The 25,782-nt window shown below is 39.3% G+C and overlaps 1 protein-coding gene across 7 annotated transcripts in view; it reads right to left on the reverse strand.

Annotated features, from left to right (window-relative positions):
- The window catches only part of GRIP1 (glutamate receptor interacting protein 1), a 715,306-nt gene that overhangs the window by 78,187 nt on the left and 611,337 nt on the right, over positions 1 to 25,782 (reverse strand). For 5 of the 7 annotated variants that reach the window (XM_058426061.1, XM_058426059.1, XM_058426058.1 and 2 more), the window contains 3 exons: positions 25,437 to 25,582; positions 13,715 to 13,795; positions 1,586 to 1,655 (listed from right to left, as the gene is read on the reverse strand). In XM_058426061.1, the coding sequence (XP_058282044.1) occupies positions 1,586 to 1,655; positions 13,715 to 13,795; positions 25,437 to 25,582 (297 nt within the window). Of the gene's footprint in view, positions 1 to 838; positions 962 to 1,585; positions 1,656 to 13,714; positions 13,796 to 25,436; positions 25,583 to 25,782 lie in introns of all 7 variants that reach the window. The other 2 variants (XM_058426055.1, XM_058426056.1) reach the window with 1 other exon arrangement.

Here is a 25,782-nt window from a genome sequence, read left to right on the forward strand (position 1 = left end):
ATCCTGTCATTTGCAACGCATTAGATGGAACTGGAGGTCATTATGTTCAATGAAATAAACCAGGCACAGAAATACAAACATCCCATGTTCTCACTTATTTGTGGTATTTAAAAATTGAAATAATTGAACTCATGGAGAGAGAGAGTAGAAGGATGGTTACCAGAGGCTAGGAAGGGTAGTGGGGGGGCCAGGGTGGGGAAAGTAGGGATGATTAATGGGTACAAAAAAATAGAATGAATAAGACCTAGTATTTGATGGCACAGCAGGGTGACTATGGTCAGTAGTAATTTAATTGCACACTTAAAAATAACTAGAAGAGTATAATTGGATTGTTTGTAACACAAAGGATAAAAGCTTGAGGGGATTGGGTACCCTATTTTCCATTATGTAATTACTATGCATTGCACACCTTATCAAAATATCTCTTGTATCCCATAAATATATATACCAACTATATACCCACAAAAATTAAAAATAAAAAATGGTAATAACTGACAAGCTGCTGGGATGGCTCCCATAGCCCTGGATGGCCTGCCTCATAACAGTTATGAGAGAGAAACTTCTGTCTTGCTTGATCCACTGTCTTTAGATGTCTCTTTGTCATAGCAGTGGAGCCTGCACATACATACCTAAACTCATACAATGTCCTTCCTACTTTTTGAATGTTAAAGTATTTCTTGGGCTGGGTGTGGCAGTTCACACCTATAATCCCAGCACTCTGGGAGGCTGAGGTTGGTGGATCACCTGAGGTCAGGAGTTTGAGACCAGCCTAGCCAACGTGGCAAAACCCCGTCTCTAGTAAAAAATACAAAAATTAGCCAGGCATGGCGGTGTGCACCTGTAATCCCAGCTACTTGGGAGGCTGGGGCAGGAGAATCGCTTGAACCCAGGAGACAGAGGTTTCAGTGAGCCAAGATCATGCCACTGCACTCCAGCGTGGGTGATACAGGTGACACTCCGTCTCAAAAATAAAACAAAGTATTTATTTAATAAAATAATTGTGATAATAGGTTGAAATTTTTTTAAGTCCTGAATTGGAAAATAAAAAGAAAGTTAATGGTCTTATATCAGTATCCTCAATCATTCAAAAATATTTTTGTTTATGAAATTAAAAATTTGAGACCTCCTGATTTTGATGGTATATGGGCCAAATAGGTGACATGAACATTTTAACACTCAAGAATCTTGCTTGCCCAGAGGGGATATTCTGGTAACAGCAAAACTCTTGCACAAGTTATCACCTTTGTTTGGGTACCTCTAATAAGTGCTGCTACTTTCAGGGTTTTTTTTTTTTTTTTTGGTCAGAAAATGAATGGAAGCTGACCAGTGAAGGAGAGCCTATGCTAGATTCATGAAAGACCCTAAGAAATGTTTTCAGCTATGCAGAAATAAATTGATAAGCAGGAAGAGATCTATGGAGCCACTGGAACTAGGGATATCAAATATGATCAATTAATAGTGGCTGCTTGGAAGTTTTTGAAAATACAGTGACCCATTAGAAAGGTTTGCTTTGGGTGTGGAAGGTGTCATGTATACTTAAATTAAGAGAGGCCTTAAAATGAATCAGCAAATCCATTTTCCTTACCTGTGTGCCACACTCCCTTTCTTGATATCTGAAATGACGAGGGGGTCTCCTGGTTTTCTACTGGATGGTGCTGTAATAATGGAGATAGAATAATCACATCTTTATATCCATTATTCACCCTTACTGTACATTTCCCCTGTTTTATAATAACTTAATGCAAGTAACATTTGTATGCAAAACAAAGATGGTCAGCAAATAAATTAGGAAGTATGCAAATTATGTCTTTACAAATGTTTGTGCTAAAATATTTACAAACATAAAAACTAAAGCAATGCCACTTTAAATTTGTAATTAGAGAAAGCAATTGGATAAGTACCCGTTTAATTCAAATCTATTTTAATAAGCAATTCTCAAGAGAGGACCTGAAAGGTGGGTATCTCAGTTGGAGAGTATTAAAATCAGGCCGGGCACGGTGGCTCACGCTTGTAATCCCAGCACTTTGGGAGGCCGAGGCGGGTAGATCACGAGGTCAGGAGATCGAGACCACGGTGAAACCCTGTCTCTACTAAAAATACAAAAAATTAGCTGGGCGTGGTGGCGGGCGCCTGTAGTTCCAGCTACTCGGAGAGGCTGAGGCAGGAGAATGGCCTGAACCCGGGAGGCGGAGCTTGCAGTGAGCCGAGATTGCGCCACTGCACTCCAGCCTGGGTGACAGAGCGAGACTCCGTCTCAAAAAAAAAAAAAAAAAAAATCAATTGGGGGCTCCCCTTAGTTACCCCTTCTTCTATTCCTTTCCAGTGAGGAGACACCACTGTTGATGGGAATATGCCACATATTACTCCAGTGTAGAGTGGGAAAGTGGATAAGAATCACTGATTTAAAGTTCTTTTTGGCCAGGTACAGTGGCTCACGCCTGTAATCCTAGCACTTTGAGAGGCTGAGGTGGGAGGATCACCTGGGGTCAGAAGTTCGACATCATCTTGACCAACATGGTGAAACCCCATCTCTACTAAAAACACAAAAATTAGAAAGGCATGGTGGTGCATGCCTGTAGTTCCAGCTACTTGGGAGACTGAGGCAGGAAAATCGCTTTTACCCAGGAGGCAGAGGTTGCAGTGACCCGAGATCACACCACTGTACTCTAGCCTGGGCAACAGAGCAAAACTCCATCTCAATCGATCAATCAGTCAATCAATCAATAAAGTTCTTTTTCTTTCCTCACAAGGTAATCTTTTGCTAGATGGACTCTAAATCTTTAAATTCTGCTCACAAACTCATACTTAGAAAGCTACTGGAATATGACTCTTTTTTTTTTTTTTAGTAAATATTTTGTTGCTAGTTAACTAAATTTTTATATATGCTCATGTTCTAAACATGTACATGTAACTTTTATTGAATTTTTAGATAAAACTATTATACTGCACAGTGGTCAGTTTTGGGTTTTTATCAATTTTCTCAGGAATATTTCCATTTATGAGAATAAAAAACAATTACAAATGAGCCTACTTAGAATTAACCCTAGAAACTAATTATAGCTCATGTAAATACAAAAAAAAAATCTTGAATTAGAGGTTTGCACTTAATTTAGGAATCGGATCCTTAAAATTAGCCATACCAACATTTGCGAAAAACAATTTGCCTCCAAGAGGAGATATTTTGCCAACCTGAAGGCTGGAGTGGTTTCCTTTTAGAGAGCATTAACAGGCCCCTAAAGTAAGATTTTATTATAAACAGTCTGATCACCCCATAATAATCATAGAGCCATATCATATCCCATAATCCCATCTGAATCCCAGGAAAATGTTTATGCACAAGAACAGATGGCTTAATAGCTTAATACAACATTTAAAGAAAAAGAAAACACATATACCAATACCTTACCCACTGTCTAAATTAGTCCATAGTAAATGCTAATGGGACTTCACTTAATCATTATTCTTAGCTTCCAGCAAAGAATGCAAAACATTCTCTTCACTATAGTTAATTCATAATTTAAAACTTCATTCAATGATTTGATAGAATGCCTCTAGAGGCATATAAGCATCCAGGATTTCTAGTTACGTCATATTTCAAAACTGCAAATTGTTCTGGGCACAGGGCACAAAAATAAAAACTTTGTTATTACCAGCAAGTACAGCTTTTCTAGCATCTGCCAATGAATTGACACCATATTTTTGCCAAGCTGTAGTAACCATCACATAGCACTCAATGTTTCCTTTGGCTTTTAAAAAAAAATCCATGTTCCACTGAAATGGTCTGTAAAACCAAACAATAGTAGAGGCAACAAAATACATCAGACCTATCTCTGTCATCCTTGAAAGAGAGGAAAATAGCACTATAAGGTCTTGGTCAAACCTACGCAGCTTTGCAGAGGAGTTTGAAACTACTCATGGTCTATAGACATGTATGGTGGCCATTTTCACATTTACTAGATTCTTCTCTTTCTCCTTTAATGGACTCAATAGGGTGGATGCCCATTGGGATGATGGGGTTGAACCCAGAAGTGTGTCATCCAGATCTGTATGAGATCCTGCCCATCACCACCATGCATGTTAAATGTGGCTATGCATGGTCCGGGGGCCCAGTCATGGTTTGCGTATCCTAGCCCCATGTTTTAATTTTCTACTACCTAAGAAGAAGTCACAAACCAAGCATGCTTTGCTTGGCTGGTAGTGCTTTAAAAATATTTAGTTGCCAACACTTACAAATTAGTAGATTTTATATAGATACATGGCTTCTTTTAAAAAAAATAGATGGGCAATATGGTGTCATGATTGAGAGACAGGACTTGGCATCCAGAATTGTTGAGTCCAAAATGCTGGCTCTACCACTTATTAGCTATATGTGCTTGAGCACACAGTCCTTAGATGTCTTAGTTTCCTCATCTGCAAAATGGTGTTGATGAATAACAGTGCTTACCATATAGTTTTTGTTGGGAGGATTATGTGAGCTATTATATGTAAAGAGATTGGATGAGTGCACACATAATGAATTACATAAATGTTTATTGTTGCTATTATTGTTTAACAACAGTGGACTAAGTTTCCCACTACCTCCTTCAGATGGAGCCTTTGATTTCTCATATGCCTCTATCCTCACTGGGCTGATCTCACTCACTGAGTTGCCTCACCCATGAAGGCTTCTGAGTTTGTGACCCTTTGAATGAGAATACACTAGCATTCACTCAGTGCTTGGAATTTGATTGGAGTTCTCCACAGAACCATTCATTTATTTAGTACATATTTACTGAACACCAACTATGAGACAAGCGCCTCTACTCTGGGCACTGGCTATGAAACTCCAGAGAAGTTGAATAAAAAGGAGAGGCAGGGCTGGTTAAATCTCCTGGGGTTATTAGGCATGAAATAAGTTTTCTCTCTTCTGTCAAGTGATTCCAAGTGGGAAATCCATACAAACACATCACATGGGGATGGGGAAGGATATTGAATACTTCCAAGAGTGTGGTTAAGCAGAAAAGGGCAGCAAAAGCTTATTAAGTTCTGAAACAGAAAGAAAAAACAATACAACTCTTTGAAATTTCAAACTCCTTGAAATTTCAGCTGAACTGGTCGAACACACAACTGAAAGCCTGACAAAAAAGAGCAATGATGCTAAATCCTGTGTTATATGATATATATTAGTACTGCCTCTTTCCCATTCATATTTTATGAAGTGATTTTAATTCAAACTCATCACTTGTATCTCCAATGCAAGTGTTTTTGTTGTCACTAGATTTGCATTGTTTGAGTCATTTACAAGCTTGTTCAGAATTCATCATCGTCATGTGTGTCTACAGCTCTTCTGCAATCCAGCAAGGCAATGTCATTGGAAATTTTATCCCAGATCACGAGAATCCATTTTAATAACACTGCAATATTAAGATTTTTCGTGCTGCCTATAGATATACATTCTTGGTACTCACAAGGAAACAACTTACTATATTACTTTTTAAAATGTATTTTCTTTGTACCAAAAATATATACACATACAATTTAAAGAGTCAAGAATTCTGAAAGAGCCGTCCTCAATTTCTTGCTTCCCCAGATGCTTTCAATTCTTTTGGCTGTTTCCGTATTGCTAAATAATATATGACTATTACTACCAAATTATTTTTTGGTGTTAGTCATTTTCTATTTACTTTCTAGTATGAAAGATGAAGAGTTAGTTTCTCCCACCTCTAGACCACTAACATACTCATATACCCTTCTTGTCCCTCCATTTTCCCAATACCATTTTGTCATAATTTTTGGTATTTATTAATCAACATTTGGTATTTATTTTAGCATGACGATGTCAACAGCATCCAGAGGTAAGTCATATAGCATTCCATGATTTCTTTCCTTTTCTGCAGAATATGTACTTCCTTTAGTTATCTGATGTCTTGATGTTTTTGTTTGCTTTGTTTTCTTGTGTTTATTATTAATTCAACTCCTCATATTTCCCGGGATATATAAATCTTCTCTCAATGTGTCAAATCTTATCAGGAATTCTATCAGAGTTTGCTAATCTGTCTGGACTGGTTGCTTTCTAGGTTTGCTACACAGATCTTGGGGACTTCCTTCCCACAAACCCTGGGAACCCAGAGGTTCTCTTCTCTTCTCTCTTGTGTCCTTCGATCCCTTGAATCCTGAACCCAACTCTCCCTGTTTCTGGCTTTACTTTCTCTCACTCTTGGTGGTGCACATTCTCCAATAGCTTCTGAGGAAGAATGCAAGGGAGAAGAGTTTACTGAGACCTTGTAGAGCTGAAAATGTCATTTTCTACCTTCATATTTGATTGACTACTTTGCTGAGTAAATAATTCTAGGCTGGCAATCCTTCTTTTAGAAATTTGAAGGCACTTTTCCATTGCTTTCTAGCTTCCTGAGTTGTTGTTGAAAAACCTGATGCTGAGAAATGCAAATCAAAACCACAATGAGATACCATCTCACACCAGTTAGAATGGCCATCATTAAAAAGTCAGGAAAAAACAGGTGCTGGAGAGGATGTGGAGAAATAGGAACACTTTTATACTGTTGGTTGGACTGTAAACTAGTTCAACCATTGTGGAAGATAGTGTGGCAATTCCTCAGGGATCTAGAACTAGAAATGCCATTTGACCCAGCCATCCCATTACTGGGTATATACCCAAAGGATTATAAATCATGCTGCTATAAAGACACATGCACACGTATGTTTATTGTGGCACTATTCACAATAGCAAAGACTTGGAACCAACCCAAATGTCCAACAATGATAGACTGGATTAAGAAAATGTGGCACATATACACCATGGAATACTACGCAGCCATAAAAAATGATGAGTTCATGTCCTTTGTAGGGACATGGATGAAGCTGGAAACCATCATTCTCAGCAAACTATCACAAGGACAAAAAACCAAACACTGCATGTTCTCACTCATAGGTGGGAACTGAACAATGAGAACACATGGACACAGGAAGGGGAACATCACACACCGGGGATGGTTGTGGGGTGGGGGGAGGGAGGAGGGATAGCATTAGGAGATATACCTAATGCTAAATGACGAGTGAATGGGTGCAGCACACCAACGTGACACATGTATACATATGTAACAAACCTGCACGTTGTGCACATGTACCCTAAAACTTAAAGTATAATAATAATAAAATAAAAAAAGCCTGATGCTATTCTGATTATTTGATTATTGTTTGTATTATTCTAACACATTGTATGACACCCCACCATGCCCTGCTGCCCCAGCACCACAACCCTGTAAGATCACTGCTTTGTCCAGTGTTCTCAGATCTCTTGATGACAAGCTTTTCTGTGGGTATTTCCATCCATAGGTATGGACCCATCATTTTGGAAATAAATCCCTTATTTCTAAGACATTTATACAATTATTTCTTTAATGTGTTTCTTTCCTCTTTCTTTCTGTAACACCTATTACCTGGATGTTGTGTCATTTGGACTCAACCTGTATAATTTTCTCATCTATTCTAGATTCTTCATTTATTTGTTGTCCTAATTTCTGGACATTTTCCTTAACTTTATTTTCCAATATTTGTACAGAAGTTTAGTTTTTTCATTTCTGCCATACTCTTAATTTTCAAGGCCCATTTTTTTCCCCCTCTGAATGTCATTTTGTAATAGCATGCACTCCCTACTCACCTCATGAATGCAATATATTTGTTGCTAATGATGTCAATGATAGGTTTCTCTCTTTGTTTGGTTTGTTTTCTTCTTCCTGCATGTGCTAATTCTCTGATTTCCTTCTTTGTTTCTGGTGACAGCCTCGCATATTAGATTATTCCTCAAGTGTCCATTTTTCTCTTAGCTGTCTGTTTATATTAAAGAGTGTGGTCCTAAAGAGCTGTTCAAAAGCTTGGTGTACCCAAGTAGGGCTTGTGGACTACAGGTCTTAAGTGTTAAGTTGAGGCCAGGCTGTTTATTCGGATCAGATGGTCCTGATTTTTCCTACCACTTGAAGGCTATTAAGCTTGGCTAGCTGGCTTCTTTAAGCTTCCTGGGGGAAGAAGGCTCTCAGTCTCAACATTCAGTATGCAAACCTTCACCTAATTTCCATTTTTAAAGCAGTACTGCTGCATTCAGCTGTGTGCTCTCAGTCCAAAGAATTCTCTATTGCATGCTTTCCAGAGAATAAAACTCTAGGCTTCTGCCAGGGTAGGGGAAGGGTATTTGGGAGTTGGAGACGGCATCTAAAGACTAAGGTCACTCTTAGCAGTCTTTTAACCAATCCTCCTGCCTTAGGATTTCCCATCAAATGTACTTCCCGAAGTTTCTGGTCCCTGAACCTCTTTGGAGTACAGGATAGAAATCAGGCTCATTATCAGCTTTCCCTCTGCTTCTTTAGTTAAATTCATCTTTCTTTATCTTCTTTGCCGAATTTGGTTGCTGTTGTCTATTTTCCTTTTCTTTTTGTCCTCATGAGTTTTTGCCCTTTGAAAAATCTTATATTGTCATTTAAAGTGGAGTGTAGGGTGGGAGAAGAAGTAAAGGCTTGTGTTCAAGCTACTGCCTTTTTGAAGCAGAGCAGGGGCCCCTCTTAGGGGCCTGCTGAGCACCCCCCCTACCAAACATAGAAATATAAAAAAAATAGTATTTTCAAGGGAAATTCCAGGCACCTAGGTAGGCTTGAAAAGTCAATGAACAACCCTATAAGCAAGAAGATACGATACTGAGAACTTAATAGTTTCCCAAGCAAGTCAGAATCACAAAGCATTTTGGTTCCCCATAGAAACTAAAAGATAATATATTAACATATGTTCTTATGTTGTTTTTCAGAAACCTGGACCCACACCAGATGGAAAATGCTGACCACCATTACATAGACCTCAGAGATCTCATGGAGATAAGGGAGAAGTGAGAACTAAACTCTACCGTTTTTTGTTCTAAATTTCTTCCTGAGAGGCCTGGAGAGAGTCACGCCTAAAGGCCACACCTTAACATTCCTTTTTTGCTGATCCTAAGTTTTTAGACAAAGCCCTGCTTCTTTAACCAACTGCAAATCAAAAAAATTCGCTGAATCCACCTATGACCTGTAAGCCCCCACTTTAAGATACCTGCCTTTTGGGGCCAAACCAATGTAAAATCTCCATGTATTGATTTATGACTTTGCCTATAACCTTTGCCTTCTACCTTTAAAAACCATCTAGACCATCAGGGAGTTCAAGTCTTAAGCATTAGTTGCCCAATTCTCCTTGCTTGGCGCCCTGCAACAAATGCTTCACTTTCTCTCGCTGAAAATCCTAGTGTCAGTGTTTGGCATTTTCTATATGCTGGGCAAGTGGACCCAAGTTTGGTTTGGTAACATTTTGACCTCAGAAATTTAAAAACCACTCATCATCACACACACACATACAAACTCTTAATCATTCAGCTTTACTTTAATTGCAACCGTATACATCATACATGGTAAGTAAAACAAGTTAATTGATTTGAAATGGAGCAGTGAGTAAAGCTTTTTACTGCAAAGTTGGCAAAATAACAGGAACCAATCTCTTCTAAATACACTTTAAGACTTACGGGAAAAATGACAGATTTGTTGTGCTTGTGATCACAAAGGCTGCTTCATGATTTTATAAGAAAATAAAGCAAGCCTTTGTTCCTGCAAACAATTCAGTCAGAACTAAAAAGGAAAGCCAATGAATTCACTGTACTCACAAAATACTGCCTTTTGCTTTTTCTGATATAGGATATGGGGAGTTTCATCAATCAGATGGTGACAGGGATGAGTGGTGTGGTGAAAATAAAGCCAGTGCTAAGTCAGAGACAATGGGTTTGGATCCCTGCTTCACTTTTTATTAGCCCCTGGTCTTTGGGCAGGTTACCCAGCTGAGTTGTTCTTTCCTCTTTGTAAAATGGAGATAGATGTCACAGAGCTACTTTGAGGATTAAGTAAGAAAACACACAAAATTGCATAGTGCCATGCCTGGTACAAAGTAGACACAAACCCCTGTAATAAAACCTCAAGAGAAAACACCCATGTAAAAAGGACTTTACTGATAATGGGACGTGACAGAGACAATCAGGATTCGCTGACTCGAAAGAGAGGTGGGCTGTGCAGGAAGGTGTGAGCTCTGGGATTTCTGACTGGCTAAGGTGTGGAGGCATCAGGATGTGACTTCCAGTCCTGAACTGCATCCTTCTGCTAGGCTGTTCCACTTTATTTGCTACAATAAATCACTCTATATTATAGCAATAACATCAATAAAAGTAATGCCTGGTGCTAATATGCTGCAAATGTGTCATTGGAACTTAAGAAAATTAGTCTGAAACTGCTCACTGTGTCTAAAATCAGACAGACTAATTTCTCAGTCAATTAGGTATGAAGAGTGAGCTGTAAAGGCTCTGCTGGTATGCTTCCAGAGATGAAGGGCTGTTTCTTAATACTCAGAGCTTGCACAAGGTGAAGACGACAGAAAGAGGACTTGGTATAGAGATAGTGAGAAGAATCAAGTCCTTGCAGCACCTCGGTTTCACTAACAGTATCTGTGTGTGTCTGAGAAGAGGGTTCCAAGATTTCCTTCTTATGTTGGCACTAGATTTTGTGGGCTGGAGCTGTGCTTAAAATATTTTAGCAGGCATGGTGGCTCACATCTGTAATCCCAACACTTTAAGAGGCTGAGGCAGGAGAATCGCTTGAGTTTAGAAGTTCAAGTCCAGCCTGGGCAACACAGTGAGACTTCATCTCTACAAAAATTTAAAAATTAGCCAGGCATGGTGGCTCATGCCTGTAGTCCCAGATACTTGGGAGGTTAAAGTGGGAGGATTGCTCGAGCCTAGGAGGTTGAGGCTGCAGTGAGCCCTAACAGTGCCGCTGCACTCCAGCCTGGGTGACAGAGTGAGATCTTGTTTAAAAAAATAAAACATAAATAAAAAATATAATATTTCAAAAGGCTCTGTGTGTAAAGTAAATAATGATGAAGATCATCATCATTAACATTTGTTAGGGTTCACAATGTGTTTAAGGCATTTTACATACAGTAATTCATTTAATCTTGTCAACAATGCTATGAAGAAGGTAATATGTACACCATTTTCTAGATGAAGAAACTTGGCACAGAGAGGTTGAGGGAATCAGGGCATGAGACAGTCTAGGCTCTGAGTCCTTGCTCTTAATCATTTTCCAAGTCAATCTTTCTTCCGTCCATGCATCAGCCTTTGCACAAACATTTATATTCATTCATCATCTCCCTTGGAAGCTCATTTCTTGGAGTACATAGTGCTTAGTAAAACATTTGCAGGTAAAGCTTCTTATTCATTCACTCAGCAAACGGAGGTATTATATAAGCACATTGTATGTCAGGAACTGTGCTAGGCCTCAGGATTTTACTAACTCATAAATGAAAATGGATTCTGGCCTTTTTTTTTCTTTTTTTTAAAGAGCAAAGTCTGCTTTGTCATCTGGCAAAATATGAGTATTTTCCACGAGGAGACACAAAAGTCAGCATGGTGGTGATGATTAGTTGTGTAAATGGAGCTGTAGCTCTAGAAGAACTGACAAGCATGTTTGACAAGCTCATGTATCATTTCTCTGTCCAGGAATAGCATAACACTTTCAGCTTCCATGAATGCGTTTGCTTGTGGCTGGCTAAAGTGCAAGCCATCTTTATGGGGGTTTTTAGATTGTTGCCATTATTGCTACTAAAACCCATTTTAGAGGTAAAACACTCATGCAAAACAAAACACCATCATAAAGCATAATATTAAATGATTCTTCATGTGAATAAAACAAATATTTTGTAGTTTGTGTACAAGACTACATCTCAAACAAATTAGCATATAAATGTCTACTTTTTAATAAGAAATACACCATAGGCTATTTTTAGATGGATACTTTCTGACTAAATTATGTTTTTTATTTATATCAATTTGTAACTAAGAATACATCTATTGTATTAAAATTAAAGACAATATTCCTACTTAAAATTTGAGAGCAAAATAACTGTGTGGCAGTGGTGATAGAAGCTTCTGAGGAATAGATGACTTCACAATACCAACCAGCAGGAAGCATCTAGAAGGACATGGTGTATATTCTTAAAACTTAGCATAGGGCTTAGAGCATGGTGGACACTCAGAATGCATTTGTTGAGGGAAGGCAGAAGAATGAAAGAATGGAAGTTGGGGCAGGGTTTCTGTGTGCAGAGGCAGGTTATATACTGCACAACTCCAAGACGCACCACTCCCACAGCTAGTTCTGACAGAATAAATGAATGGATTGGAATAAAGAAAAGAGAATAACCTTAAAGTTGCATGAGGGTTTGCATGCAGAAGCCATCTTGAGCCCTAAATATGTTTGGAACAGTAAATTCTGATATGCTTTCTTAATTTTAGTAGCCCTAGTTGTTGACACTATAGTGACATACCATCTTTGCTGCATAGTGAACAAACTGAGAGGCAAAGTGACCCAATTAAAGGAATAAACGACTTTAGGAGCACTTAGGATAGTGCTGGGGTCTCTAAAATCCCATTCCATCTTTCTACTTTTCTCCCACTAGGTCACATTAGGGTTTGGGGGGATCTAGGCTCTCTCCCATACATGTGGCTTCTTGCTCTTAATATTTATTTTGAATTGCAGTACCATTCTTTTTAGTGTTGCAGTAGATATGTGTGGGTTACTGGTTATAAATAAAATTTCATATTTCAGTATTAAATTTATATTGTCCATGTTGAATCAGACAGCACCATTTCATACTGCCCAATTGAGAACTTTTATTTATTTTTTGCCTGAACCACTGACAGAAATGCTATCTGACAGAGTGCAGTGAGGCACTTTTATGTGGCCTCATCACTCTTTCTTGAAGAAACCAGCTCTTGGTCACAGTCATTACCTCTATGTCTCCTTTGGTCTTTAAGCATTTAATATTTGCTTCATTTTCTTGGGACATTTATGGATGCATTTAGTCTATGGATACTAAAAGCCCCCCAAAACCCTCAATTTCCGTTCTATACAAGTCCATTGGAGCTAACATTTTCAAAGTTGTTTTTACCAAAGCAGTTATAAAACTAAAGCCCGAGGAAAGGAGGGAATTGAGTACATTTATATGCTCCACTTTTCTTTCTGGTTCAGTTTTCCAGACACTGCACTATGGAGGAATTCAAGGATTTACTTAAAGTAAGAGACATTGTTTTAGTCTTGTGAAAGGATTATAGATGCATAGTGGACAGATGGGAAGATAGTCTTAAAAGTAAATAAATGTAATTTTTGTTAAATAGATTATAAAAACTTAATTCACAATATACTATGTGAATTAATATACAATATACTAATAATATATAATATATACAATATACTAATAATTCACAATATAAAATGTAGAGAATCTATATGCATCTATCTCTCATCTAATTATTTATCTAGTTGTGTGAGATACATGTTTATCTCGCCAGGACTCATCACTTGCCAAGCACTGTACTAGGTATATAAATATGGATTTTATTCAATAATTAAAGCAATCCTATATTTTCTAGCTATCCTTATTTTCATTTTACAGATGAAGAAATACAAGATTGGAAAAAGTTTGAGTAACTTACCCCATTCATACAGCCAGTAAGTGCTGGAGGTGTGACTGACTCCACATTTTTGTATCATGACATAAAAACTTGGCAAAGACATATAAAACATTTGTTACACCCGCAAACCATTTGACAACACAGTTTTCTAATGCCTTTAAAAATTATTTAAAAGAAATAACTTCTACTTACAACTTATGGTTATTCCAAGTTCCACATTGTGCTTCTTAGGCAGCTTTACATGAAATGTTCCACTACTTGGGATGACAGACTCTAATATCAAAACAAAAAAGGATGTGTTAATAGAACACTGAGGACTGGAGCACCATCAATAAAAATGCATTAGGAATACTTGCATCATAATCATATGTAGCTAAAACTGTAGGAACTGAAGTAAGATGAATGCCTTTAAAATCCTGGTAAATTAAGCTCCTGGTGATGAATACACTTCCTATCCACAGGCAACTGTGCATAATTCACACCAACAGTTGAGTTCAGTATTTCTCAAGTGTGATGCACGCACCATCTACATCAAATTTACCTGGAATGGGAGTTACAAATAATGATTCCTGAATAATTCCAATCTATGAATCAGAATCTCTAAAGATGAGGCCTAGAGATCTCTAGGTGATTCTCAGGCATAGTAAAGTTTAAGAACCTTAGGTCCTATTATATTCTTTCCACCTCCAACCATATTTTCCAAGAGTGTGCTATTCAGTAATTCTTCCCCCCACCTCCACCGCTATTTATTGTTTGAAGGTACCTGGGAGAACAGATTTCAGGAGAGATGTCAGTTTGGTGTGATGGTTGCTGATTGGGCAGTGAGAGTGGGTGGAGAGGCGCCTTAATTTGTAATGTAAAAAGTGAAAAGTACAATTAAAGAGGTAGAATCAGGAGTGACATTCAAAATATTTCACAACCAAAACAGTACTGGTTATCAATCAGAAAGACTAAAACAACCAATCAAACTAGATGCTGACCACAGAGTTGGAACACAGGGACCCAGGAGATTCCAACTACATTAAATGATCCTTTAGTTTCTGTATAATGAGGAGCTTTTAGAGAGTCCAGAGAGGATCACAGGGCACTGGAAGGGAGTGAAAGTGGGCTCAGATACTGGCCAGTCAGTATAGAAGTAAGCTAATATCAAAGCAACAGAGAGAGAGAACCAGTGTGCACTGGCTGAATCTCAACCCAGGACAGAGCTAAGCTGATTTTATCCAGACCTAATTAATGTCTGAGAAAGGAAGAAATTGCTACAGACTCTTAAATATACTCTTCTTAAAATTCCTTTAACAGTCAGAAAGACCTTTAATTAATGATAAGGTTAAAATGGAAATACCCATTGAAGAGATAGCATCTATTCATGCCAAGTTGCTAATGACTATAATCCTTTCTGACGGTTTTGGAAAGAAGTGGGGAGAGGCTTCAGGACCAGTGGAAACTTCAGCATAAGGAGACGATTGTGGGATGGGTGAGCTATCCACTTGGCCAGCTTGATCAGCTTGACTCAAGGCAGGTGCCCATCCGGCACACAGACAATTAACCACAGCAGAACTATTAGGCACTCAGGCCCTTAGCTTAATTTACTAATCACATAGTTAACACATTTGAGTCTGTGCAAAGTGGAGGTGATGGTTAGGATTGGATTCATGGAAACAGAGAGAGGACTCCCTTCTTTGTTTGGCCTTGAATTGCTCTTCTTGACCTCTCATCCTTTCCGAGGAGAAATTCAGGTATTAAATATCTCACAAGACCAGAATCTGATTTTTCAACTCAGAAGGTTCACCATGCAGTGTTAAACTGGAGCACACAATAGAAATTTGATTTCCCTGGGCCCGCCTGGATTTTAGAAAGCCACCTATAAAAAAGGATCCCCAAACTGGCCCTCTCAGCATCAGTGGTGCTATGGGGTCTTCCTTCTCTGGCCTCCCTCCTTCGCTCTGGTTTTTATTTACTTCAGAGGGGAGTGAGGCAATAAGCTGCCTTTCCCACTTCCTCCCTCAACCAAGTGAGTGTCATGGACTGAGTTAACACCTTTGACTTCGGGGTTGTCTTCAGCTAACACTCTCATGGGCCAGGAAGTGAATCCACATATATTTATTTGTTTATTGATTCACTAAGAATTTGTACCCTTTCAATTTCTCAATATGACTTGAGATAGAGAAAATTATTTCCCACAGGAGATTTGAAAAAGACTGGCTAATCTGAAAAAGAGAAATGAAGTAGGTAAAAAACCACTTTGGTGTGCTTTACTTCCTGACTTCAGGAGCTGCAAATGTCATAAATATTTCCTTACAAAATATTTTTCCAATCTATGCCTTTCCTGAATCCTTCCCATACCGTGCTTTAACAACAAAAGGCTAATTGCCACTTTCCTTCCACCTTCAAAGTAACAGTTTAAGAATTTGGAATTAGTATGCACACTGAGGGCAGAGAGGGCCTTTGGAAGTGGCCAGGTTTTGCCCATATGCACCAGCAGCCAGTCAGCAGAGAGAAGGAAGAAAGAAACAAGTGTATATGAGGAGAGAGCCTGTGCCTGGCCTTGACAGCCATTGAAGTCAGATTCTAGCCCTTCCTGGATGTGAAACACAGATTGTGCTTCCAGTGAATGCCTCTTCTCTGATTAAACTAGGTGGAGTGCATGTTTCTTGCTGGCAACTGAAAGATCCCTGATGAACACATTGATTCAGTAGAGGAAATGGGATGAGGGCATGCAGAAAGCCTCCACACAAGTGTTTACGGGCATAGCAGAAATAAATGATTTGATTACTTGGATAAAGCACACAAATAGCCCATAAGTAAATGTGCGTGAAGCATCAGTATTTGTAGAACTCATTTCACAAACGTGTGACCTTTTTTTTTTTTTTTTTTTTTTTGGAGACTGGTTCTCACTCTGTCACCCAGGCTGGAGTACAGTGGCACAATCACAGTTCACTGCAGCCTTGACCTCTGCAGGCTCAGGTGATCCTCCTGCCTCAGCCTCCCAAGTAGCTAGAACTACAAGCACCTGCCACCACGCCCAGCTAATTTTTGTATTTTCTGTAGAGACGGGGTTTCCGCCATGTTGCCTAGGCTGTTCTCAAACTCCGGGGCTCAAGTGATCCATCCACCTAAGCCTCCTAAAAGGCTGTGATTACAGGCGGAGCCACTGCACCTGTGCTACCCATTTAATATTTTCTGTTTTAAGAAACAGTTCTCTGTGAAAGGGGAGGGGAGCATATACATATTTGTACATGTGTATCTGTATATCTGTATATGTATATAGCATCTTGCCCATGATGCTAAGCTTGTATAAGTGGGGTCTTTGAAACACAAGGGCCAGAAAATGCTGTTCTGGAATAGTTACTACAGCAATATTTTGCTTTTATAAATTTTTAATCCAGGGAAACTTGACCAAGATTAACATTGTTAATGACACTGCAGGAGATATTATCACTTCCTGGAAAACAGTGATGAATCACTTCTGACTACATGAGATTTGAAATATTCATAATGATGAACAAATATCAAACAATAAATCTCTTTGATCAAGCTGCGGCTTCATTTTAATCTTTAAATGCCAACATGATTTATTTTATATTTGTTATTTTTTCTTTATATGATTATTTGGCTGCTAAAGCAAAGGCATATTTAATTTGGGGTTTCTTAAAGAAACACTAGTAAAGAGGAAAAGGTCCAATATTTGGAAAAACAGCAGGTTTACAGGAAGTACATAGAATCTAAGAACAAATGATGTTTATTTTGTTAGACTCGCATGTAATTATTTTGTACTTCCCTGATTTTGCTTTATCTTTGTTAATAAAATAATTAAAAACACATTTGGGTAAACAAAGGTCTCCTTCTTTCCAAGTGGTCTGCTTTTCTGCCTGAAGCATTCATTGTTAGTACAGTAAGATAACAACCACATCGTAATTCATCAATGCAGACACCCTCTGTGAGGAACGTGAACGTTTAACTCCCACCAATGCAGAGAAAGGCACTGGGGGCTCCATAACGATGGTAAACATTATTTGATAGGATTCTCACTGAGACTTCTTTCCAGAACAAAGATATATATTTTTTTCCAACAAAATAACTTCAGACTTAAAGTAGAAACTTCAGGTATTATTCATGATATTAGTTAGAGATTGGTGTTTAAAAGACAGTAACAAACAAGGCAAAATATAAATTGTGCATATATTATGGTTACAGCTTTATAAAATTATATGTATGGTAAGGATTTTGGTAAGGAATATAAAAAATTTAAACGTATTTATTAGCATGATGGGGTTATAAGCACCTTTAACTTAAAACAATTTCATTAAAGTTACTATGCTGTTTGTGCAGTGTAGTACCTATATTTAAAGAGACAGATTTGGGGCCAGGCGCAGTGGCTCACAGCTGTAACCCTAGCACTTTGGGAGGCTGAGGCAGGAGGATTGCCTGAGCTCAGGAGTTTGAGACCAGCCTGGCCAACGTGGTGAAACCCTGTCTCTACTAAAGATACAAAAATACTTAGCCAGGCTTGGTGGCACATGCCTATAATCCCAGCTACTTGGGAGGCTGAGGCACAAGAATTGCTTGAACCCAGGAGACGGAGGTTGATAGCACCACTGCACTCTAGCTTGGGTAACAGAGCAAAACTCTGTCTCCAAAAAAAAAAAAAAAAGGAGAAAAGGGAGAGATTTGGGCAAAAATGAGTCAAGCTTTTTTAACCACTCCATGTCACTTAAGATATTTATAAAATAGAGGAATTTGTCTCAGAGGTCCAAAGGTTTGGGAATTAATATCTGGTTGTAAAATATTTCTGAGGCAGAATTTTGGAAATGGATGGCTTACATCCAGAAAATTAGGAGTGAATTGTGAATTCAGAAGTACCGAACAGTCTTGAAACAACTCACATCCAATGATTCCCCACCAATGTCCCAAGTTCTTGACTGGCTAGAAAGGATTTTTCTGGATCCAATAGTTTCCAGTAGATACTAGTAGGTTGGTAATGACTAACTAGATGCTGTATCTGGGCTCAGCGGGAGAATATTGGTGTCAACTAGTGATGTCTGTCATGAGGAAGGAACAACAAGATGGGAACATAGCTTTTCTTGCCCTATTCTGTATTATTTCCATCTATTTGAAGTGGGTTACTTTCTGGAACAATCAAGGGCAGTGGGAGATGAACTTACATTTCCTTTTCCTGTCCCTTATCAAGTAAGCTGGGTACTGAACAAAGTGGGTTTAACAGACACAGTTCCTATTTTTTTAGGCACTTAAACTTAAGATATTAAAGTATCCAATCAACAAATATTAAAATACACACATATATATTCACAAGTAAATACTTAGATACTGCTTATGAAGAAGACTAAATTGTGCTGGTAATTTGACAGCTGGAACGTAGTGAGTGGGTGCTGCTGAATGTTCTACAGTGCACACAGTGTTCAACAAATCACCTCCCTGCAACAAATAATGTCAGTAGGGCAGAGGTTTAGAACTCCTGCTCTAATTGCTTCATCCTGGTAACATTTCTTTGAAGAGTCAGTGCAATGTGATATGGAGAAGAGAGACTCCAAGTCAACTGACCTAGGTCTACCATTCACCCTGCTGTGTGACCTTGGGTTTCCCCAGTTGAGCCCCAGTTTCCCCATTTATAATGAATAAAAGTATTGGATTACAAGAGACATTTCACCACTAATGCTCTGTTATTGTAGTTAACAATAATTAACCATTAATGTTGTGTTATTGTAGTTATTGTACACTCTGGGGTTGCTGGACAGCCTTCTTTGAAAACCATATCTTCACCACCATCTGACCCCTGCTTAAGAAGTCCTACCTGATTCTTCCTTGGTCACAGCTGACTAGAAGGGTAGGATACCAAACCTAAGCTGGGCCAATTAGATTCTTTCTCCTGGGAATGAGAAATTAGAACTGGCTGGGTACTTTAGCAAAGATGGGACAATTACATACAATAAAAAGTCAGAGAAAATTTGTCTATAGGGACAAATGGAGCAGATACGCAGAAACAAGCAGCACTGAGAGACCAGGAACCCCAGAGAAACAGTGGGGATGATCTCAGCTCCTGATGCAGTCTGAAGTTCCTGATCCCAGTTCCTCAGTGGAGCCAACTGCTCTCCATCCATTCATTTACCGAGTATTTTTTTTTTTGAGATGGAGTATTTTTTTTTTTTTTTTTTTTTTTTTTTTTGCTCTGTTGCCCAGGCTGGAGTGCAGTGGCATGATCTTGGCTCACTGCAACCTCCGCCTCCCGAGTTCAAGTGATTCTCCTGCCTCAGCCTCCCTGGTAGCTAGGATCACAGGCACACACCACCATGCTAGGCTAATTTTTATATTTTTAGTAGAGACAGGGTTTCACCATGTTGGGAAGGCTGGTCTGGAATTCCTGACCTCAAGTAATCCACCCACCTTGGCCTCCCAAAGTGCTGGGATTACAGGCGTGAGTCACCATGCTGCACGTCATTCACTGAGTATTGACCAAATGAGAGCTTCTTGTATTCCAAGCAATACATTGGGTGCTAGGTGTACATTCATAAACAAAACCCACAAAGTCCCTGATTTCATAGGTTTTTCCACTGGAGGAGAGTGAAAATAAACAAATAAATATACAATATAAGGTCAGAGTGTGAGAAGGGCTAAGCGGAACCATAAATCTGGGCAAGAGAATAGAGAGTGATAGATGCTCAGGGAAGGCTTCTCTGAGCATGTGACATTTGAGCAAAGACCTGAATGAAGTGAGCCAAACCACCCAAACATGACAGAAAGCAGCTACTGCAAAGCTTCTTCTGTGGAATTGTGCCTGGCATGTGCAATTCAGCTAGTTCATACTCCCCTCCTAATTCTAAGTCCTGTCATCCTTCTGTGAGATTTCACTGCATGGCTGGTCCTTCCATTACACTGTGTTCCCAATTCTCAGATCTCCTGGTTGAGGATCTTTACCTCCACTCTACTTTTGCAAATCACCACCTTAAGTCTTGCTGGACCTTCTCTGAAATCCTAAACTCTAATACAGCAGTTGGGCCTCAATCTCCTAGACATCAGCTCCCTCATTCCTTTCTCTCACTATCCCTTTTTCTTCTTGAAGATCTCTAGTTCCTTAAGTCTTCCCTTTTCTCTCAGTCTATCAGGCTGATCTATTATTGATTCCCATCTCTCCCACTTAGATTCTTTCAAACACAGTAGTGTAGTGTAGTGCTGCAGGTGTGGCCTTTGAAGCCAGACTGCCTGGGTTAAAATTCCAGCCTACCATCAACTATGTGTGCCTCAATTTTCTGAGGACATAATCATAGTAATCTCTCCATTGCTGTTATAAGAATTAAACAATTTGATGCACACACCACGTTTAGAAAGTGACAGGCCACAGAGCAAGCATTTGATAAATATTACCATAATAATTATGATGTTACTATCATAATTTTTCATCTGCTCTCCCAGAAACATTTTGAACCTCCCTGACTAGTTCTTCTGTTGAACCTTCTCTGGAAACCTCAATCTCTGGCTCAATCTAATCATTCATTTTCTCTGCTCTTATTACTTGGCAGCTGAGGTCTCCTGAAAATAAAAAACAACAACAACTTACTCCACTGTGTAGGTTGATGCTGCTCTAAACCTGAAGCTTCCAGACACTGCTTGGATATCCTTTTACAGGCTTCTAGTTGGTTTCCTCATGCATTCCTCTGATTTGCTATTCTAAATCTTCATTCTTTTCAACCCTCCAAGCTGCTGATCTTTTCTCCCTTGCTTGACAGTTCTTACATGAACCATCTAAAAAGCCAGCTAAAAATATATTTATATTCTCACATCCTTTTCTTTTCTTTTTTAAAATTATTTTAATTTTTGTGGGTACATAGTAGGCATGTATATTTATGGGTTACGTGGGATACTTTGATACAAGCATGCAATGCACAATAACCACATCAGGGCAAATGGGGTGTCCATCCCCTCCAGTACTCATACTTTGGGTTTCAAACAATCCAATGATACTCTTCTGGCTATTTTTAAATGTATGATTAAATTATTTTTTACTACAGTCACCCTGTTGTGCTAGCAAACACCAGGTCTTATTCATTCTTTCCAAATTTTTTTTGGACCCATTAACCATCCCCACTCCCCACTATCATCACTACTCTTCCCAGCCTCTGGTAACCATCCTTCTACTCTCTGTCTCCAGGAGTTCAATTGTTTTAATTTTTAGCTCCCACAGTTAAGTGAGGACATGTGATGTTTGTGTTTCTGTGTTTCACAACCTTTTCTACAAATTCATAAGAGGTCTTCTACCTTCTGTCCTGGACTTCTCTTTCTCATTCCTTTGTGGATCTGATTCCATTATTATCTCTTCTCTCCCTCATTCATGTCAGGCCCCAAACATGCTCAATCTCTCCAATCTTAACAAAACAAAGCTGCAAAACAAAATAACACCCATCTGAACCTTGAGTCTCCCACTATCTGTTGCCTCTTCTTTCTCTACAGCTAAATTTCTTGACCTCACCAAATGTCCCTGGGGCAAAATTGACCCCAGTTGAGAACTACTGAATAAAGGATATAATACAATATAAAATAGAGCAACAAGTATATAAGTAAATACAGAAGTTCTCAAAAGAGGAGACCACAGTGGTCTCCAGTCTCTTTCATCCATTCAGTGCATTTTTCCGGCCAAACTCTCTTCCAAAATCCAGTTCCTAAAGCAGACAGCAAGCAGAGCATCTCTGTTCTTGTCACTCTCCACTCATTCCTCAGCTCACTGCAATCTGACTTCTGCCCCTACTTCTCAGATCTATTCATACTATGGCAATGTCTTTGTTCTTAATGGCCAAATCCAAAGGACATTTCCTACCTTATGTCACTTGAGTTCTCCATAGTACATTTAAGCTATCAATAGTGACTTTTGCCTTGAAATTCTTTCTTTGGCTTCCAAAATGCCGCCTTCTTTTGGTTCTCCTTCCATTTCTCAAGATACACCTTCATCGCCTTTGCTCACATTTTTTTCCCTTTAAGTCTCAGTATTCCTCAGGCAGAGTCCCCTCCTTGGTCCCTTTCTTACTGGCACTCTTTCCTTAGGGGTCTCCTTTTTTCCAGTGACTTTAACAATCACTGCCATGTTGGTTACTCCTCGGTCTTGCTATCCAGCCCAGACCCTGAATCCTAGGCTCCAAGGTAATGCCTGCACTACTCTCGCCTGGGCCCCTCTTTCTGCATTCCAGTGGCAACACAAATTTGGCAAGTCTATTATTACCATTCAGCAGCTCTTTCTCTCCTATTTAGCTTTGAGCTCTTTGAGGATATGGATCCTTTCTATTTTCTCTTTCGATGATCTGAAAATAGTACAGTGCTTAGCACCTAGTAACAGGTGCTCAATAACTGTCATTTGAATTCAGGAAGAGACATGCTTCTCTTTTTTCTCTAGTATTAGCAGTGGATTTGCCAACTCATCTCTAAAATAGAATTATTTTTCCTATCTCCAAATTTCCCCTCTTCCAGTCTGCTCAGCTAAAGACATCACTGTCTACCTGACTGCTCACCCTCACACCTCAGGAGCCATTCATGCTCTTCCTTCTCCCTCATCTTCCATATCCAACCCATAAACAAATGCCACTAGCTCTGCTTCAAGCCATGTCCTAAATTCCACTATTTATCACCACTTCCAGCACTACCACTGTGTCAAGCCATTATCATGCCTTACCTGTCCAACTGCCAGAATCTCCTAACTGGTTTTTCTGCTTCTGCTATTTTCCCCTCCTATGTCAGAAGGCTCTTTCTAAAACATTCCTCAGATTAGCTCCTCTGCATAAAATGCTCCATGGCTTCATTACACTTGGAACGTGATCTAAATTCCTTACCAGGCACTGCATTAGTCGGTCTCTCTAACCCCTCTAACTCCATCACCAAATCCAAACCGAATCCAAACCCAATTCCTTTATATTGTTCCAGGAACAGCCCTTTTTCTTGTTCCTCCAGCAAGATAATTGTTCTGGCTTAGGGTCTTTACACTGCCTACTCCCTCTCCCTAGAATGCCTCTTCTGAGAGCCTTACAAGGCTTACCCTTCTCAGCTTTCATATCCCTGCCCAAATGTCAGTCCTTAGAGCATCAGCCTACAAAACTAGCTCCCCTAAAGTCATTCTCTAACCCTCTATCCTGCTGTATTTTCCTCAGAGCACTTATTCTCTAAATTTATATTTGTTAATTTTAATTAATTAATTTTTTTGAGACAGGGTCTCACTCTGTCAATCAGGCTGGGGTTCAGTGGTACAATCACTGCTCACTGCAGCCTTGACCTCCAGGGCTCAAGTGATCCTTTCAGCTTAGCCTCTTGAGTAGCTGGGACTACAGGCATGCACCACCACGCCAGGCTAATTTTTAAAAACTTTTTTTTTTAAGAGATGAGGTCTCCCTGTTTCCCACGCTGGTTTTGAACTTCTGGGCTCAAGTGATCCTCCCACCTTGGCCTCCAAAGTGCTGGGGTTATAGGTGTAAGCCACCACACTGGGCAATATTTGTTAATTTTTAAATTAACTTTCTGTATGCTGCTATAATATAAGCTTCATACAATATAAGCTTTTTAAAAAGTATAAGTTTTTTTTACTTTCTTGTTTACTATTACATCTACATTGTGTACGGGCATAACTGGCCCATGGTAAATAGTAAATATTTGTTGGAATAATGTGATCCCTGAGTCCACAAGCATATCTTTACTAATTGGGAAGGGTTACTGGGTCTGTGAGGTAGTCTTTCACTGTGTGAAGACAATTTTTGTAAATGGGAACTAGCACCAAGCTCTAAAATCCACACACCTGTTAGCTACTGATCAGGATTCTGCCTATAACCAAACTTTAGTTTGGCTCCCTGGAGCCCTCTTCTTGACTATGCTTTGTTTTTGGGCTGGGAGCCCAATTTTAGCAAGAATCCTGCTGAGTCAGTTTAGGGAGAATTTCCTTGGTCCCCCACCTTTGATATTTAATCAAGTTCCTTTTAGTAATTTTCCATTCAATGACTCCCTCCTCTTCACTTTGTCCACTGGCTATAAATTCCCGACTGCCCTGGCTATATTTGGAGTTGGGTTCAATCTCTCTCCCCTACTGCAATATTCTTTTTTTTTTTTTTTTTTTTAGATGGAGTTTTGCTCTTGTTGCCCAGATTGCCCAGGCTGGAGTGCAGTGGCATGCTCTCAGCTCACTGCAACCTCCGCCTCCTGGGTTCAGGCGATTCTCTGGCCTCAGCCTCCCAAGTAGCTGGGACTACAGGTGCCTGCCACCATGCCTGGCAAATTTTTTGTATTTTTAGTGGAGACAGGGTTTCATCAAGTTGGCCAGGCTGGTCTTGAACTCCTGACCTCAGGTGATCCACCTGCCTCGGCCTCCCAAAATGCTGGGATTAAAGACATGAGGTACCATGCCTGGCCTACTGCAATATTCTTGACCCCCTACTGCAGTAGTTTCCAATAAAAGTCTTCCTTTTCATTTTTAACAAGTATCTGCTGTCATTTCTCTTTAACATTAAAAACTAAATATTTGCCACCTGGGCTTGTTTAAATACACTTCGGGAATTTTCATTGCTCTCAAAAGAAGTTTCATGTGTTCTTTGCAGTGTGAAGGGTCAAAGAGAGGCTTTACTTGTCTCTGTGACTGAAGAATATGGTTCCTCTAGTATACAGAAGAAAGAAAGAATGAAGGCCACATGATTTATTTTTATCGCCTCTATAGTTGTGGCTATTACTTATTCAATTTGTTACATTTATTTTCAGTTGTTCTTGTGGTGACATTTTAAGGAATAATCCAAAACAATGCTCAATTCAAAACAACACCCAAACCTCCTAAACAAAAGCACGTTCAGCATATAAAATAGTTTCCTCTCTGCCACATAACCAATATAACTCACATGCAGTCCACTCATGACTCTGTCACTGACTTGAGATGATATGATTATACCTGCAACATCAAACTCGATTTCCAGTGTGACCTTGCTCGTGATTGAAGAGTCTCGGAGGAGCTGATTGGCTTCTTCGAAGGTGCTGTCTTCTGTTGGAATTCCATTGATGGCCATCACTCTGTCTCCAATCTGTAGCACCCCACATCTAATTTAGAACCACATGTGAGAGGTTGTAGATGGAGTAAATAATTACCAAGCTGAGCTTGCCAAATCTACCTTGCTTGATCCTTGCAAAATAGCATCATAATTGGGTGTTGCTTATTCAATGCTGTGGGCATCATATAGGTCAAATTCAACGTCGTATGTTGTTGCAATTCATGGTTATAATTGTGAGCAGGGGAATCC

The sequence above is a fragment of the Hylobates moloch genome, unplaced genomic scaffold (genome assembly GCF_009828535.3).
Source record: "Hylobates moloch isolate HMO894 unplaced genomic scaffold, HMol_V3 SCAFFOLD_12, whole genome shotgun sequence".
Lineage (NCBI taxonomy): Eukaryota > Metazoa > Chordata > Mammalia > Primates > Hylobatidae > Hylobates > Hylobates moloch.